The sequence below is a fragment of the Strongylocentrotus purpuratus genome, unplaced genomic scaffold (genome assembly GCF_000002235.5).
Source record: "Strongylocentrotus purpuratus isolate Spur 01 unplaced genomic scaffold, Spur_5.0 spur5_scaffold_12, whole genome shotgun sequence".
NCBI lineage: Eukaryota > Metazoa > Echinodermata > Echinoidea > Camarodonta > Strongylocentrotidae > Strongylocentrotus > Strongylocentrotus purpuratus.
The window spans coordinates 3,614,436-3,633,233 of NW_022145597.1; the positions used below are offsets into that span (position 1 = coordinate 3,614,436).

General features: G+C 38.9%; 1 protein-coding gene across 1 annotated transcript; it reads right to left on the minus strand.

Annotated features, from left to right (window-relative positions):
- Positions 1–11,981: 11,981 nt before the first annotated feature.
- On the minus strand, positions 11,982–17,694 carry LOC100891194 (sodium/bile acid cotransporter). Its single transcript, XM_003727373.3, has 2 exons — positions 17,647–17,694; positions 11,982–13,684 (listed from the first exon to the last, which is right to left on the minus strand). The coding sequence occupies exon 2, from the start codon at positions 13,674–13,676 to the stop codon at positions 12,213–12,215; it is 1,464 nt and encodes a 487-aa protein (XP_003727421.2). The 5' UTR covers positions 13,677–13,684; positions 17,647–17,694; the 3' UTR covers positions 11,982–12,212.
- Positions 17,695–18,798: the final 1,104 nt, after the last annotated feature.

Below are 18,798 nucleotides of genomic sequence, written 5' to 3' on the forward strand. Positions count from 1 at the left end.
TACACCATACAAGATATTGCATAATGCATCATGCTTTGCAGTTGGGTGTGATGGTCTGAACATTTATTTGCGAGCGAGGAAAAGTGTTAAGATTTGTGAGGTCGCAGTGCGAAAAATTACATCTTATAAAGAGGAAAAAACCCAATCCTGATAGGGTTATAAATACATTTTCATAACGGAAGACTGAAAAGACCTTATATGAAATAACATAAGTATATTTTGATTTGATTATATTTTCTTCTGCATTCGTGTAATCATACAGTTTTTCGAAAACAATAATAATGTAAAGTACAATAAGTATTTTTCTGACAATGAATCATAAATTAGCAAATACATATATATATATATATATATATATATAATATATACTTAGATTTGGTCTATTCCTCCGTACAGTGCTCAGTGCTTATGGGCAGAGCAAAATATATATTGGATAAGGCAGACTAATGGAGCATGGTTGCAACTCCGAGTTTCACGCCTTGCGAGCGATCATCAGGCAACTGATAGCATGATTACTCTACAATCTACAATACGTTCAAAATAAGGAATACAATACAATACAAAACAATAAGATTTACTCATGGGTGAAGGGGCTATTGTGATTGTTCAGGTACTGCGATGGAATTTTAAACATGGGAGGGGTATCGCAAAATAGTCTCCACCAAGGTGCTAGTACATAAATATATATATATTTAATTAAGTATAGTCTCTTTTGAAGTTGCAGAGGTAGAATTTGTTTTCGTGGCGGCATTTGGAGATGAGTTCTGGTCTTTTGTTCAGGAGTGTCTGTTTCTCGGCGTTGATGATGGCAAGCTTCTCAGTTAGGCACAGGTTGCATTTCTTCGTTTCGCTGGAGTACGCCTGGGCCTTGCTGGAGATCGACCACTCGATGGTGAATGGGGTGCTTTGGTGTTTGAGTTGCCAGATGTGTTTAGAGAGTTCTGTGCTGTTTTTGTGCTTCTCATGTCGGAAGGACTGTAGATGGTTGCCGTACCTCAGCTTGAACGGGGGCTCGGTGAGTCCAATATATTGCTTGGGGCTTTCTGGGCCGGAGACTTTTGCACTGTAGATGATACTGCCGGCCTGGCAGTTTCCTTGTAGGGGGCACACATTCTTTTTCCGGCAATTGCAGGTTTTCGGCTTGGTGTGGTCGTCCGTGGATGAAACCTGCTTGTTGTGCGCCTTGATGATGCTGGCGACATTCGGCATGCAGCTGTAGCTGACTTTGAGCGTGTTCCTGTTGAATATCTTGTTGAATTTTGATTTCTTTTGTATTTTATGTTTTGTGTTTTGTATTGTATTGTATTCCTTATTTTGAACGTATTGTAGATTGTAGAGTAATCATGCTATCAGTTGCCTGATGATCGCTCGCAAGGCGTGAAACTCGGAGTTGCAACCATGCTCCATTAGTCTGCCTTATCCAATATATATATAGATATATATATATATATATATATATAAAATGTCATAAATACTAAGTTTCCTCAAACATTATAAAACATGATACAATTATTTGCGGAAGAAGGACTGTCATTGTAAGCAGATTGCTTGATAAAACGACAACCCCAGACAAAAACTCATGAATATATTAACACATATTAAGCAGATACGGATAATTGAAAATACAAATTTCGATGATAGTGATATTGACAATGCAGATGAGGATGATGATGATGATGAAGACGATGATGATGATGATGATGATAATGATTCGAATGAAAGAAGAGATGACATGATAAACAATGAAGAGTTGACACAGAAATTCTACCTTGAGTATTCTGATAATAACATCGTTTTAACTTTGGCCTTATATGAGTAGAGTGAGCAGACCCGTAGCCACGGGGGGGGGGGGGGGGGGGGGGGGGGGGGGGGGGGGGGGGGGGGGGGCACGTGCCCCCCCCCCAAAAAAAAAAATTGAAATTGTTTATACCCCTCTCCAGAACGTCGATCAATTACATGTATGTGTCCCCCCCCCCCCCCCCCCCCCTAAACATCAAACTCTGGCTACGGCCCTGAGAGGGAGCAACATGATTTAATAGATTCTTGGAGAAAGTTCCATAGGTCAGGACCATGGTGTCTTATGGATTTATTTCGGGTATACTAGATGAAAATTTGAGGAATTACGAGTAGGGTAAGAGTGAATAGCTTTATTCATAGTGTAAAAGTTTTGAAATGAAAGAGGGAGCATATTTTTTAAATACTTAAACATGATCAGTAAACATTGTAGCGAATTTATGTCGAATACTGTAAGGGTTTTCAGTTTGTAAAATATTGGACTTGTGTGAGATAAATAATGGTGAACCAGTACATAATACGAAGGGCTTTCTTTTGCAATAAATAAATAGAGTTGATTTTGATTTTGGCGCTGGTGGCCCATACTAAATTGCAATATGTTATATACTGTAATATCAATGAATTATAAAGCATAACAAGCGGATAACATGGGATTAATTTCTTCTTTCAAAATCGTTTCAAAATTACAGTAAGTTCATTGGCTGCATGTATCTCTTTCAAAAAGTGTTTGAACTAACTATAACAATCCCATTTTTGTCTTGATGTCTTGATTTGAAATGTCTTGATTTGTAACTGTCCCTTATTACCTACGCATGTTGGTAATGAGAGACCTTTGGTGATGACGTCATAAATTATTTTTATCTTATTAATCAGTTACATCATGACCACAATTTTGTTTCCCAATAAAGAGAAGAAGTTACTAAAGAGAAAACAAAACTTTCTGTATGTGTAACATTTTTCATGTTTATGTAAATTATGGAAATGTGCTTAAGGGTCTCCAATTCCCCACACCTACCCTAGTACTAGAGATTAAAGAGGGCACTTACGAGAATGGAAAATGGACACTTATTGCAATGGAAAATGGGAACTTGTCGAAAGAAAAGGGGCACGTGTCAAAATAAAAGGGGCACTTATCAGAGTAAAAGGAGCACTATTCCTATGTAAAAAGGGGCACTTTTCGGGTGCTTGAAAAAGTGGGGGGGGGCACTGTGCCCCTACTCCCCCCAGGAGGGCGGCCTCTGCTGGGGAGTATTCCTACCATTATGGTCACCGTGAAGGCATAGGCATAACTAAAACAAACTAACACGGTAAAGAGTTAATATTCCAGTTTATTAACTCTTTACCGTGTTAGTTTGTTTTAGTTATGCCTATGCCTTCACGGTGACTAGACTATATGTACATGGCGCTATATAGGGTGGTGAAAAGTTAGCGTAGGGTGGTGAAAAATTAAGAGTGCAGTTTATCCATAGACAATGTACATTGCGCTGTAGGGTGGTGAAAAGTTAGCGTAGGGTGGTGAAAAATTAAGAGTGCAGTTTATCCATAGACAATGTACATTGCGCTGTAGGGTGGTGAAAAGTTAGCGTAGGGTGGTGAAGAGTTAATAATTATTCCAGTTTATCCATAGACAATGTACATTGCGCTATAGGGTGGTGAAAAGTTAGCGTATGGTGGTGAAAAATTAATAGTGCAGTTTATCCATAGAAAATGTACATGACGCTATAGGGTGGTGAAGAGTTAATATTCCAGTTTATCCATAGACAATGTACATATGACGCTAGGGTGGTGAAAAGTTAGCGTAGGGTGGTGAAAAATTAATATTCCAGTTTATCCATAGACAATGTACATGACGCTAGGGTGGTGAAAAGATAGCGTAGGGTGGTGAAGAGATAATATTACCATTTATCCATAGACAATGTACATGGCGCTAGGGTGGTGAAAAGTTAGCGTAGGGTGGTGAAGAGTTAATATTCCAGCTTATCCATAGATAATGCACATGACGGTAGGGTGGTGAAAAGTTAGCGTAGGGTGGTGAAGAGTTAATATTCCACTTTATCCATAGACAATGTACATGACGCTGGGGTGGTGAAAAGTTAGCGTAGGGTGGTGAAAAATTAATATTCCACTTTATCCATAGACAATGTACATGACGCTAGGGTGGTGAAAAGTTAGCGTAGGGTGGTGAAGAGTTAATATTCCACTTTATCCATAGACAACATATGACGCTAGGGTGGTGAAAAGTTAGCGTAGGGTGGTGAAAAGTTAATATTCCAGTTTATCCATAGACAATGTACATGACGCTAGGGTGGTGAAAAGTTAGCGTAAGGTGGTGAAAAGTTAATATTCCAGCTTATCCATAGATAATGCACATGACGGTAGGGTGGTGAAAAGTATGCGTAGGGTGGTGAAGAGTTAATATTCCACTTTATCCATAGACAATGTACATGACGCTGGGGTGGTGAAAAGTTAGCGTAGGGTGGTGAAAAATTAATATTCCAGCTTATCCATAGATAATGCACATGACGGTAGGGTGGTGAAAAGTTAGCGTAGGGTGGTGAAGAGTTAATATTCCACTTTATCCATAGACAATGTACATGACGCTGGGGTGGTGAAAAGTTAGCGTAGGGTGGTGAAAAATTAATATTCCACTTTATCCATAGACAATGTACATGACGCTAGGGTGGAGAAAAGTTAGCGTAGGGTGGTGAAAAGTTAATATTCCAGCTTATCCATAAATAATGCACATGACGATAGGGTGGTGAAAAGTTAGCGTAGGGTGGTGAAGAATAAATATTCCACTTTATCCATCGACAATGTACATGACGCTGATGTGGTAAAGAGTTGAGATTTTAAAAATTATATCCATAGAAAATATGTACATGACGGTGACATAATGGTGAATAGTTTCTGTGATTTGGTATTTATTGAGTCAATGCCCCTTTTCCCAGAGAAGGCATATTTATTTATTTATTTATTTATGCATGCATGCATGCATGCATGTTCACAATTTCACAATCCATTGAAGTTAACATCACATGAAAAATGAATATAAAATAATATAACAAATCATTTCAATTTACAATCTATTTGAATAGACTTCACATGAAAAAGAATATAACAATGATTTATCATAGACACGTTGCAACTAATATACAGTTTGAAGAAAGAACACACAAAGGTGATGAAACATAAGCAAATAGAGCTTGAATCGTGTACCACCTTTTAAATATTATGACAAATAACATTCATGCATGACTTATAATAATGGTGCGGGGATATATTGCAATTCAAAAGAAGATAATAACTTTTTAATTTCTAACATACATGAGGTGAGGTCTTAGTATAATTCTTTGATTTGCCCCTAAGTACTGCGCTTTACCCCCCCCCCCCCCCCCTCCCTCCATCATCTACTCTCATTATATCCGACCACCATGCCTATTTTAATTCTCGCTACCCCAAATAGCGATTCTGCCGAGATCCGGGGAAAATCCTGAAATCCACATTGCATTATGGGATAGCTTTTCGACATTACAGCTTCCTGTGCAGGCGTTCGTGATCACAAACCTCTCTTTCACGGTAGAGTTTAACGGCCTTTTGTGCTAAAGTCACTAATTCTGCCCGAAGCTTTCCATTGCATATTATAATCTGTACCAATTACACTGATTGGCATCGATTTTAGCGTGCGTGAAAACTCTGCACAGCGAACACAGGCGCTAGCGCCAGCGGGATGGGACTCTATACCGGAAGTTGTAGTGACGACCCGAGAGAGTGAAAATTACCTCGTCTCGCGAATTTCGAGATTTTCGTACCTATTTAGGGTAGCGAGAATTGGTAGCCAGCCATCGTTGCACTGATCATGCCTGACGGATACAATACACAAAGAATATATTGCGTGTGTGTAGTATAGCGGTTGTATGTGTACAATGCGATCCTTACACTTATCAAATTGGCAATTTTTACACATTGGATGGGCTACCTTCATCTCCGATTAGGTGTGTGAAGAAAAGCTTCACCCGTGGTATACACCGATACGGGCGAATTTTCATGGATGTGAGCCCTCTACGTTTATCATTACACGCTGGGATGGGGGGCTTCTATCATCAGCTTGCGCTTTCATCTTGCATGCAACGATCATTGCTTTCTCACAGACAAACCACTTATTATTCCTTGCCGCTTTCGGACATTTCAACTTCATTTTGTCTAAATTTATTTCATTTACGATGGATGAATGGGTAGATGATGCCCGTCATTGGCGAGTTTTGCGTGCGTTTTCGGCAATCGAAGTTTGGGAGACGCCGTTGTAACGGTGCCCCACATATTCATTATCGTGTATGTTAACATGCAGATGATTTTATTGAATTGAAGAGAGTGAGAGACGGAATGATTTAGAGTTAGAATATAAATAATTCAAGGAATTTTAGCTAGCTGGAGCAGAGTTGTGAGTTCGATCTTACGGTACGGAGGCACTCTCACCACACCGCCAGTAGATGCGGGCCTAAGACTACGAACGAGCTCTCGCTCATTCAACTTTCCCATTCAGGTGCTATCCAGAAGCCCCCCAGCTGCCCCCCAACTGTAGCGCCACTTACGGCGGCTTGCGTGGAAGGTCGCCCAAAGTGTATTTGTGTATAGATCTACTGGTATGAAAAGTTTTTTTTTTCCATGAACGCAACCTGGCATCCCGCCTGGCATTTTCCAATCATTTCCCAAATGTTCTACCTTTTCACACTTCCAGATCGAGATAAATTGAACATTTCAAAAATGCACCTCTGATCCCACTTTAACCAGCAATGTGTTACTGACAAGGGCGTCAATCAGGGGGGGGGGGGAGGGTGAGGGGCAGGGGGAGGGCAGGGCGACACGTCCCCCCCCACGATTTTTCTTAAGGGGACATCATATCATATGCCCCCCCCCCATGTTTTGTCAGAAAAGAAGAGGGACCAACAGGAAAACAACGATTTTGTATACATTGCCAAAGTAGATGAGAGTTAAATTTTCGTTAAAAAAATGTTTCAGTGCATTTTCAGTTTTGATCTATGGACGATACGGGTCAACTACGTCGAGACGGGTTGAGCATTAAAATATTGCCACGAGACGTCGAAGCTTTCGCGGCAGCAGGGGTGGGGATCAGGCTGAATTAAACAAAGATTAAGAGTCGAGAACGGTACAACGAATGGTCTTCTTTCTCTAATAATTTAATGAAACGTCAAAGCTTCCGCGCTTTACGCGGGGGGGGGGGGGAACTAAATTCAAAATTACATCTTATAAAGAGGCGAAAAAACAATCCTGATAGGGTTATAAGCACATTCTCATAACGAAAGACTGAAATGGCCTTTGATAAGTAACATAATTATATCATTTATAAATGCGAGCAAGCGTAGCGAGCGAGCTTTGGGGGAAATTGCTCTTAGTCGCTTTAAATTAGGGGCACGTTTAAGAAAAGGGGACACCTATCGATAGAGATAAATTAAGACACTATTAGAAAAGAAAAGGAGCACGTGTCAAAGTACAAATGGTAATTATCAATGGTGAAAATGAAGCACTTCTTACACCTGGAAAGAGGCACTCACCAGAGATTAAAAAAGACACTTGGGAAATGGGATTTTGATGACGGAAATGTGGCACCCATCATATTTTGATAGGGGCATTTATAAAAGGTAAACAGGGGATATGTCCCTTATTAGAAAGGAAAATGGGCACGTATCGTTGTTAAAAGGTAAATTACCAGAGGTGAAAAGGGGCACTTATCACACCTGAAAAGGGGCACTTATAATAATGGATAAGGGGGAACGATCAGATTTTAATAAGGGCATTTATCGGAGGTGTAAGGGCGCTTTTATTAAAAGGGGGAAGTAGCTTTTATTAAAAAGAAAAATAGTCACATGTTAATAAAACGGGGCACTTATCAAAGATGAAAAGGGGCACTTATGAGAAGGGGAAGGGGCACTTATAAGAAGGAAAATGAGCGTTTATTAGAAAAGAAAAGAGGCACGTGTCAAAATAAAAGGGGTTGTTATTAGAGGTGAAAAGTGGCACTCATCAGAGATGAAAAAGAGCAATTATCGGAGGTGAAGGGGGCACTTATCTGAAGTGAAAAGGAGTAACTTCTCGTACCTGAAAAGGGTCATTTACCAGAGATGAAAAGGGGAATTTGAGAAAAGGGGGAGAGCGCTCTTATTTTTTTAATGGGGGAATTTATCGCAAGGAAAAAGGGCATTTATTAGAAAGAAAAAGGGGCACATGTTAGAATTAAAGGTGCGCTTATCTGAGTTAAAAAGGGATAGTTGTTAAAAGAGGAAGAGGAACTTCTTACAAAGGGAAAGAGGCACTTGCCAAAGTAAAAAGGGGCACCTCTTCGATTTGACAAGGGAAATTATCAGAGATGAAGGGTGCACTAAGCAAAAGTGAAAAGGGGCACTTCTCGTACCTGAAACGGGGCACTTACTAGAGATTAATAAAGGCACTTATGAGAATGGAAAAATTGTCGAAGGGGCACGTGTCAAAGAAGGGGCACTTATCAGAGGTGAAAAGGGGGGATTTTTATAATGGAATAAGGACACTTTTCATAGTAAAGTGGGCACTTTCCCCATGTAAAAATGGGCACTTCTTACAAAGTTAAAGGGGCACTTTTCGTATGTAAAAGGGGGCCTCGGGAAGGCCGCCTCTGATGCGGATTATTTAAGGCAGTCACCTTGAATCGTTTCTTCCGCCCTCTTGAAACCGTTTCTCTCCCTCATCATCAATTCTCTTTCTCTTTTCCCATATAGACTTTCTTCTCGCCTCACCTACCATCCCAGTATAGCTTCCTTAAGTGAGCTTCCAAAGTGATTACCCAACCAAGTACCAAGTTATCTCTCTCTCTCCCTCTATTTCTCTTTCTTTCTCTCTCTCTCTCTCTCTCTCTCTCTCTCTCACCGTACAATCACACACATTATACACACGACCTAACCAACACACACCGAAACACATCATGCACACACGTACACAACACTTTCCTTGATATGTGATTTGATTTGATTTTGATTTGATTGTATTTATTTTCCACTCAAATATCAAAACTCAAAATAACACTAGAATTTAAATCGTCACGAGGACGATTAAGGTGGTCTGTCTTCAAGTCTTATGATAGATTATAATACTTACTATATTGAGAAAGGGAGAAGTTATATAGACATGTAAACAATGATGATCATCATGATGATCATGATGATGATGATCTTGATAGTAATGGTGATGACGATGTTGATGATGATGATGATGATCATGATGATGTTGATGATGATCATCAACAGACCATGATGACATCTGATTGAAAAAAATGAGGGAACATTTAGATAGCATATAGTCTCAGCTACAACATACTCCAAAATCAACAAAAACCAAACGGAAATAACGGCGATATTGCTCGCAAAAGACAGGAATGTAGAATCCAGATTTGAGAAAAAGTCATCTCCCATAGGGACTACACTCAAAAAGTAATGGATCAAGTGATAATAGGGGAATAATAAAGTAAACATGGTTGTTTATAACATTATTTGTGATTCTACGTGTTTTAATAAGCAAAGGAAAAGGTACAGTGAAAGGTCAAAAAGAAAAAAAAAGTGAAGAAAAAAATTGTTGGAGACGCCCGGACTCGAACCAGGGACCTCGAGGTCGGAAGTCAAGTGCGTTATACCGATGTACCAAAATATTTCCCATAGAGATTACACGTAAACGGAAAATGAAATTATCAAATCCCACTTTGTAATTGAAATATGAGCATGATCCCGGCATCTGATCGAAAATTAAAGGGCACACTTACGATAGCATATTGACTCAGCTACAACATACTCAAAGCTCAGCGTAAACGAAGATAAAACGACGGAGATATTGCTCGCGAAAGACAAGAATGTAGAAACCAGTTTTGAGAAAAAGTCATGTCCCATAGAGAATACACGCAAAATGTGAAAAATTGACATGCCTCCTTTAATCGCAAAAATACGCCATGATGCCATTGTTCAAATGAAATATCGTGGAGAATACATTCGTAGAGAATATTCTCAGCTAAAACATATCAAAATTTGAAAGAAAATTGATCAATATTTACAGAGATACAATCAATTTTCCAAAAATCTGCTAACGTCATAATATGCAAATTGAAATTTTAAGTTCGGAGGCCATTATGATGACGTCATGAGTTAATTGAGGGTCAAATGAGACATGAAATCATATCTCCGACTCATGATCTATCTAAATATGAAAAAAATTGGGGGTATCTATCCATTCTGAAGAGTTAAAATGAATTTTGTATAGGCTTGTTTTTGCACATGTAATGTGGATAGGGATAATGCAGATCCGCGTGTGCTGTAAACTTTGACGGACGCTCATTGCGTTATCACTGGTCAGAAAAAGGTGAACAAGGTATCAAAATGCTTGGAAAAATGTGGTTGATATGATAGAGAAAATTTGGCGTTTCCATGTTGTAAAATGTCAGTACGCGCACTTACGCGCGGAAACGCGCGCAAAAAAGTGCTCTCGCGCAAAATCTTGAAAATGCTTACAATGGCCTGAAACGTGTGCAAAAAAAATTTGGAACGAATTTGAGCATTTTAAAATTTTAATGCGCGCGTACGTGCGCGTCGAGGTGCGCGCGCAAATTTTGTTGACATTTTTAGTTGAACTTTGACCTGAAGTTGATGTATACCAAATATGGTTTATTTTTGAAGACTCGTTATCGAGATATGATAATGACTTGATTTTTACAAAATGGCGCCTGGATGACGTCACGATGACCCCATGAACTTGAAAAAGGTTTCGGGAACTTGATATTATAGGGCCTAATGACTATCAGAAATTTGAAGGAAATTGACCAAGTCGATTTCGAGTAAACGTATACACAAAAAAAGTGTACGGAAGAAATAAAAATAAATAAAGAATAAAGAATAAAGAAAGAAAATTCTAACGAAATCAATAGGTGATCTGTCATCGACAGACCACCTAATAATATAAACCATTATATTATTACAATATACAATGCGTCCCAGAAAAACGAAACCGAGAATTATCGATGTTTTATCATAACTTAATCACAATTATAATTGATAAATGAAATATATTTGTAAAGCTTAGATCCTCCTCTTTCATTTGATGTAACTCATACGATGCAAATTTCGCGCATGAGTGATTAAAAACAATTTGAAGAAAGGGTACCAAAAAGTCATTTAGCAAACGGTATCTGAATTTCAAAAAGAAAATCACATTTCTAGCCGGAAAGTTCATTTTCGGCCCTTTCATATGTTACCTCAATCAGGATAAATGAGCCAGGAATAACAAAGATTTTTTTTGTTAATAAAGCTATGCTTGCATTTCCTTACTTTTATTAAACGAATCCGTTCGAATGGCTAATAAAAACAAAGAAGACGAAATACTTCATTCATGGCTGATCGTCAACGAAACTGATTTTGTTGTTTGTGCTACGGTAGGTAGCCAGTGAAAACGAATTCTTTTAACAAATTAGAGATGTGCAATGATTTATATATTTCCAAATACAATGTTGTATGGTAAATGGTCATTGTTGTATTTATATGTCAATACCATTGTCGTATCAAGATACTTAATAAATGGGGAGGGGGTACAAGTCTCATTGAGGAAAACCATTATGCGTTAAAAAATAAAAAATGTTGTATTGCCCCTAGCGACCGACCCCCAAATTTTAAAATCTAAGGTCGGCTTTTTAATAAAGTTTTTTTTTTGTTACCATTTTTTTGGAAGAAATCGAAATCCTGTTTGCGTATATAACCAAGTAGACCCGGCCTCATGTACAGTTGTGCACTAGCTAGAAACCAGCGAGATTTGGGCGACGTCCCCGGTTTTTATTTGTTTGGGCGACGGTCGCTATTTTGAGGGTTTACAAAAAATCCGACCGATCGACCCATGTTCTGGAACCTAAAGGGCAATAGAACATAATATTTCGTTTACCCAGTCACACCGATGAGACTGACACCAGGCGGGTATTTCACAAAGACTTAGATCGACTTTAAGTTGGAATTAACTATGGCAGCCCGTTCATGCCACTGTTTGCTCTCACCATTGGTCACTCGAATATGATCTTTAGATAATATTTTGTCCTTCAATAATTATTATCAAAAAGTGTAAATTCTTTAAAATTGTAATGATTTGAACGTCCCTTGAGAGACAATGGTGAGAGAAAACAACAGCATAACCGGCCTGCCATAGTGCCATAGTTAAGTACAACTTAAAGTCGATCTTAGTCTTTGTGAAACACACCCCTGATCAACTACAGACGAATAAACAATTCTAATACATCCGATGGCCAATAATCTGTCGGTTTAGATTTGGTATGCAGAGTTGCATTTGGGGTGTGACTCTGGTATAAAGAATGGTCTCCTCCTTGAATGTGAGATTAGACAAAGTGGTAATCACTGAGTAAATGCGGTATTGGTATGACCCTTGCCGTCTAGGTTGGTCTCCAATCCAACAGCGATTGAAGTAGGATCAGTGACGTCTAAGGGAATGTCTTTCTCATTATTTTCAAGCTCGGTAGATTTCCTCTCTTCTGTCGTATTCTCATTACTTTCGTCCTCTTTTTCTGCGAACCGTTCTTTACAGAAAATATAACGAGCGAGGGTGTAGATGACTGTGACTACGATACCCTCACAGAGACTAAGCAGGGCCATGATGTACGGTATTTTAGCAATAAGATCAGCTTCAGGCCTAGGGTAGAAAAATGCCAACATAGTAGTCGCTAAAAGACTGTTCTGGGCACCAGTCTCCAACGAAACCGTAATGGCCTGCTTCCGCTTGATGCAGACTATTTTCGAAATGATCAAGCCGGCGATACAGCCCATGAGAGGAAGAAGTGCTGAGACGGCATACTCTTCGACGGTTGCGCTCTGGTAGATATGAAGCTGGGCAGGTACTCCGATGCTAACTGCGATAAGGATACACATGGTTGCGACTGGTTTTAGAAGCTTGTCGCAATACTTTCTGAATTTGCTGGAGAATCGAGCAATCAGCATGCTCACACCGACTGGAATGATCAGATACATGATCTGGAGAAAGAGATTAAAATATGGCGTTTCTAGATTCTCTTCTCCGGTTGTGAGCGGACGAGCGTAGAGCCAGAGGTTGAAAGGCATCATTCCCATGGCCAGTATGGTAGAACAGAACGTCATGGTAAGACTCAGGATAAAATCGCAGTCGAGTAAAAGACTGAAGATATTGCTGAGCCAGCCACCTGGACAGGTTCCTACCATGATCAACCCCAAGGATGTAGAATTGTCCAGTCTGAAAGCCTTGGACAACGCGAAGGCTAGGGCTGGCATGAGAACAAACTGACAAGCCATAGCCAAGAGGATAGTCCATGGCTTCTTGATCTTACTCCATAGATCACTCCCTTTCATCTTACTGCCCATCATGATGTAAGAGATGATCAACCAGACAAGAGTTAGGTAGCTAAACACAGGTGTTAGGATAGTGGGAATTGTTGAGACCTTGACGACATAGGAACCCACTAATTCATTTTCCGCAACACCCACGTCGGTGTAGTAGATCTCGAGGGTACTGATGCCGAAGAAAAGGCCCTTGATGGATGAACTGATGTTGACAGGTTCAGTTCCAACAGATGCAGCTATGTTGATATCCGTCATACCTTGAACTGCAAAGATTTTTGGATCAGCACTTCTCAGTTGTAGCATTCCTGTTGTTATGGCTGGGTCCTTCTCACTGAGGGTAATGATCAAAGCCACTTCTTGTTCTTCGTAAAGGGCAAGAAACTTATCCGTACCGTACGAGAAGTTAAAGTGTGCGGTAGAGGTGTCCTGACCTTCAACGAAGGACAACGTTACCAATATCAGAAGGGTGTAGATGAAGTTGCGAGCCATGATGATAGCTATAAAGCAGGAAAGAGAGATGGGGGAGAATTAAAAAACAAATATACTAAAACAATTAAAAAGGACAATTACAAAACATTACCAAAAAACAAGAAACGAAAAAAAAATCCATATAATGTTAGGACAGGCCAAAAACTTTGTGAGAAAATATAATTTGACTTTCAATATGAACCTCTACTAAATTCCCTGCCTGGTCATACTTTCATACTCTCCACTGCCTTTGGGACATCCCAGCAGGATTTAAGATTCCAATGGCCTACAGGAGTAAAAGCCGACGATATTGAGTATTTAGGTCTTCTCGGCTATCTGACGACTGGTTGGAATGCCCAAAGGAATAGAGAACAGAACTTATATGACGTTTTAGTGTCCTGATCTAAAGTCCTAAAGGCTTATTGGCCCAGATTTTCACGAAATGGAAATTAGGATCTAGTGAGCTTTAGTTCTCGCGAATCTTCGGTCTCCCAGAACTTTTGCTATCTTGGCTCTAGTCCCTGACCATAGACAATGTCACAAATTGAGAACGAAGACTTTAAACATTCCAAGACAATGCGCCATATATTAAAATGTACTTTACGTTCTGACGATTTTTCTTAAGGCTTAAAATTACAACTGTTGAAAGGACCACATAAAAGAAGGTCTATGACATTTTGGTGTCATGGTCTTGAAGGTACACGATACAGGGCCATTTGATAAAATATTCTCGAAAATGAAATGTTAGCCTTGTGGGCCTTCGTTCTCGCGGACATTCGGTCTCCCAGAACTTTTGCTATCTTGGCTCTAGTCACGGTCCATGGCCATGGGCACTGTCACACATTGTGAACGAAGACTGTAAACAGTTCAAGGCAATGTGCCATATATCAAAATATACTTAACATTTTTACGAATTTTCTGAAAAAGAATTTTTACAGAAAAGAAGGTCTATAACAGGCCTTCTCAACTGGCGGCGCGCGCGCCACTTGTGGCGCTTGCGGTCAGTCGAAGTGGCGCGCGACCGGTTCCAAACAAATTAATAAAACAATATTTAAAAAAAAAAAAAAATTACAGAAAGAAAAATTCATAAATTATATTTTAAAATAAAAAACTCAGCAAAATCAAAAAGTCGCAGTCGAAGGTGAGCCCAAAATGTAAGCAAGCCATTTTGTTTGTTTGATTTTCACTTGATTTTGACATTTTCCGTCAACTACATATAAGTTAACTTCCAGTGTAGATTTTAGCCAGGAATTGTACTAATTAATTCACATCAATATGAAATTATGACTGATGTTTTATGGAACAAAAAAGTGTTAAAAATGCCACATCTGGGCCTTAAAAAGCCCTAAAATCCACTAGCTTGCAGGGGTTTCGCCCCCTGGACCCAACCCGTATCGGCTCGGTCGCTACGCTTCCTCGCAACACGGTCACCAAACATACAGGTTGGCACTTCAACCTCATAACATTTTGGTTTTGGCACTTCTAATAAACTAGTTGAGAAGGCCTGGTCTATAACATGTTTGTGTCATATGATCTTGAAGGTTCAATAGATTACAAAGGGCCATTTGATAAAATATTCACAAAACGGCCCATTTTGGCCTTGTGGGCCTATGTTCTCGCGGACCTTAGGTCTCACGGAACTTCTGGTATCTTGGCTGTAGTCACGGTCTCTGCCATGGACACTTTCACACATTGGGTACGAAGCATATGTATTTATTCAAGACAGTGCTCCATATCAAGAAATGATTTTGTTTTCCTGCAGGATAATAGAGAAGGGGCCGCTTCAAATACTCATTTAGGCGCCCAAATTAAGTGTGAAAATGGCTGAACAAGATTTGATCTCTTTTATGATTGTCATCAAGTATAGTTTATTTCGTCATTCGCAAAATGCTGTACTTCATTGATTAAGGTACACGGTGGAATATTTCTCCTTTTAATGCTAGGGCTTTATTCTATCCTAGGGAGCTCAGACCCGCATGGAACTAAGTCTAGCTACCAAGTGCATATTATCATCACGCTTTTCAGAATCTTAGTTGTAAATTCAAAATATTGCGTATTCGAGACATGATTATAAACATGAGGCTTGTAACATGAAACCCTGGTATGGGAATATATATAGCTCAGCCTTATAATTCTATAAGATATCATGCTTTGATGATGGTGATGAAGACGATGATGATGATAATGGGTTTAATAATAATAATAATAATAATAATAATAATAATAATAATAATAGTGGGTTATCGTACAACGCTCATGTCTGTCAGTGTTGACACAACCGAAACTCCACAATATTTATATCCCCGGCTTTAGCGTGGCTGCCAGAATGGCGCTCTAAAATGTCAAGGAACTAATTCCTGCCATTTACCCCACCTGGGTCGAGTGTTACCCATGTAGATGTCTGGTCTAATGACTTTACTGCCATAACAAATAGGTTGCTTTTGAAGTATGTTCACAACACGACAAACTTGAGCTTATCGAAATCATTCCTCCAGACGAGGAAATCATCAAATTTCTTTTTATATATAACCATGACATTTGTACATTAAAGAATTTTGATTTTACGGCACTATTCAAGGCTATTTTATGAATAAATTCTTCAAATTAAGAGGAAATTCAAGAATTACATGGTAATCATTTCCATAACGACTGAGTAATCACTTGTTGTGTTCGTTGGTTTATGAAATCATCTGCTCATCACAGAAAACCGCGAAATCTCTTTTATTAACTTTGGCGGCATTAAAAATCTGACATCAAAGACCAAGACATGTTCATTGATCCAATATATAACATTAATAATCTACTAGATGTTTGCACAAACTTTCGTTACTTGAAATTTACTCCTTGTGATCATACCTAATATGATTATACCCAAAGGACGAGTGGGAGCTGGGTCTCGATTTAGAACACCAATTATCATCTCATATCCAGATTAGCACCTTCACAAATATTTGAAACTGGCCTAATGATAATTATCTTATAAATTCAAAACGATTGCGAAGACTTTCAAGAATCGACTCGAGGGCAATTTTAATACCCCAATGTAGTGCCAATAAACATCATACTTTTAGAACACTTCCTTACGCGATGGGCAAGGTTATTGAAATTGCCAAAAGTTTGATTTATATAAAGTCTTTGCGACCCCGTTATATTTCGCTACTGTTATGAAATCAAAGATTCACTTTCAGCCCCCCTAAGTATATTCAAGAGAACATCCTTGGCACTTACCAGGGATTTAAGTACTGAATTTGGTAACATTCTTTTATAAAAACGGTTAAAATGGCAACGAAAATATCAGGTTTCAATAAAATATTTTTTGAAAAGTATACAGTTACACACCTGGGCCTAGGAAATGTCCTGGCATAGGCACCACCTCAATGTGGTCGCAATTTTTTTTTAATTAGAGAAAGAGAGAGGGAGAGGGGGAGAGAGCGAGAGAGAGATGGAGTGGACGGAAGTATTTATATGTTCCTTTACGAACAAGCTTTGAAAGGATTTTGTTAAATCTTGCATGCACCTCAGCATCTATAGGTAAGATGTTTTGAATGGTTGGAGGCATTCGAAAGGTCATGCTCCTACTTTCTGAAACTCTGTGCATGGGCAAATAGTTGTGGAGTTGAGGACCTAACGCCCATTCAAAACTACATAGAATACAAAGGCGTTCTACTCAAGACCTTTATTCATCACGTATTAGATGATGTCTGTGAAAAGAAACGCCAACACATCGGTCCGTGATCAGGTAAACCTGAACCTGGGTCTAACAAAATGATTATCAAAAAATAAAACTTATACCTCAGACTAATTTCCTTTGTTTAACCCGATTTTGAACAAAATCTTAATGTCAGCGTTTAAGTTCTAGTATAAAACCGGGTCATAGGGTGTTTGGTTAAAATCAAGATATCATCTATGAATTACCACCAATCTCCGTATAAATGAGCTAAAAACAACCAATGACAAATAATTTCAATCGTATATTTCCAAATGGACTTACCGAATGATTTGTGTCACAGGGGCTGTAGCTTAGGTTGATGAGTTGTCGAAGTCCAGGAGCAAAATGTGAGCCAGCCAAAAACCTCTTTCTTTTACGTCTCTTATGTCAACAGTTCTTATCCTCGATGTTCCAGGCCAACACAAGTTATTTGATGGAGCGTTTTATTGTGCGAGATATTTACCTTAATTAAGGTTCTTCACCAGAGAAAGAATTGTTCACTGATAAAGAAAGCAACGCTCTTCACTTTTTATGATGGAAGTTATTATATAGAGTCAAAGAGATTATACTCCTTCAGTATAGAGTTCCTGGTTTAAAGCATTTCTTCATGGCATTGGTTGCTCCGAAACAGCGAACATTGTTTTCATGGATGCGACACACAAAAAAGCCTCGAATAAAAGCAATAAAACGGATATCCCATTAAAAGCATTAATTGGTGTTACTAAGAACCCTGGATCTGTTGTTCTGATATTGTTATCATTTTAGCATGCAATAAACTGAAGAAATAATGTTAGTCTGCGTTTTTTAAAGGTTAAACAACCGCTTCATTATTGATTTGTATATGCTTTGCTGAATTTCAACATACAAATCAAAAGAATGTAAATCGAAAATTATGTGTTGTATACTTGTATACTCCTCTCCTTTCAATCTTCTTAACACTTCCAATGTTCCTCCTCTGAGATGTGTGTATTCTTTAATCTGTTTCTCCCCTTCTTTAACGTTTCATTTAATTTCAACTTCTTTATTTTCTTCTTTCAATTTTTTTCTTCTACCGTTGAATAGCTAATCAGCACCATATTAGGCAGTATTATAGCTATTTTAAAATAAATTTAAAGCTACCTACTAAGAGCGGACGATGTTCACAGTTGTGTCGTCATTCAAATATTCCTTGGTGATAAAAACAAGAGAGAGAGAGAGAGAGAGAGAGAGAGAGACTGAGAATAGGGGAGGGTTGTGCACGCATTCATGTTGTATCCCATCAAATGTTTTAAACTATCTTACTACCAGAAATTGATAACAAGTGTTATTAAAAACCGTTGGAAGACGTCCTGCTCATGAACCGTTGGTGGTGCCTGTATAAAGGAGTTTTCACCTCATGTGTGTATTAGTTGCGCTATATTCAATTAATTGCACTATTAAACTACCTCACGGAGT

What these genes read in the sequence shown, in the direction of transcription:
- LOC100891194 (XM_003727373.3), bottom strand. Translation starts at nt 13,676, where the DNA reads ATGGCTCGCAACTTCATCTACACCCTTCTGATATTGGTAACGTTGTCC.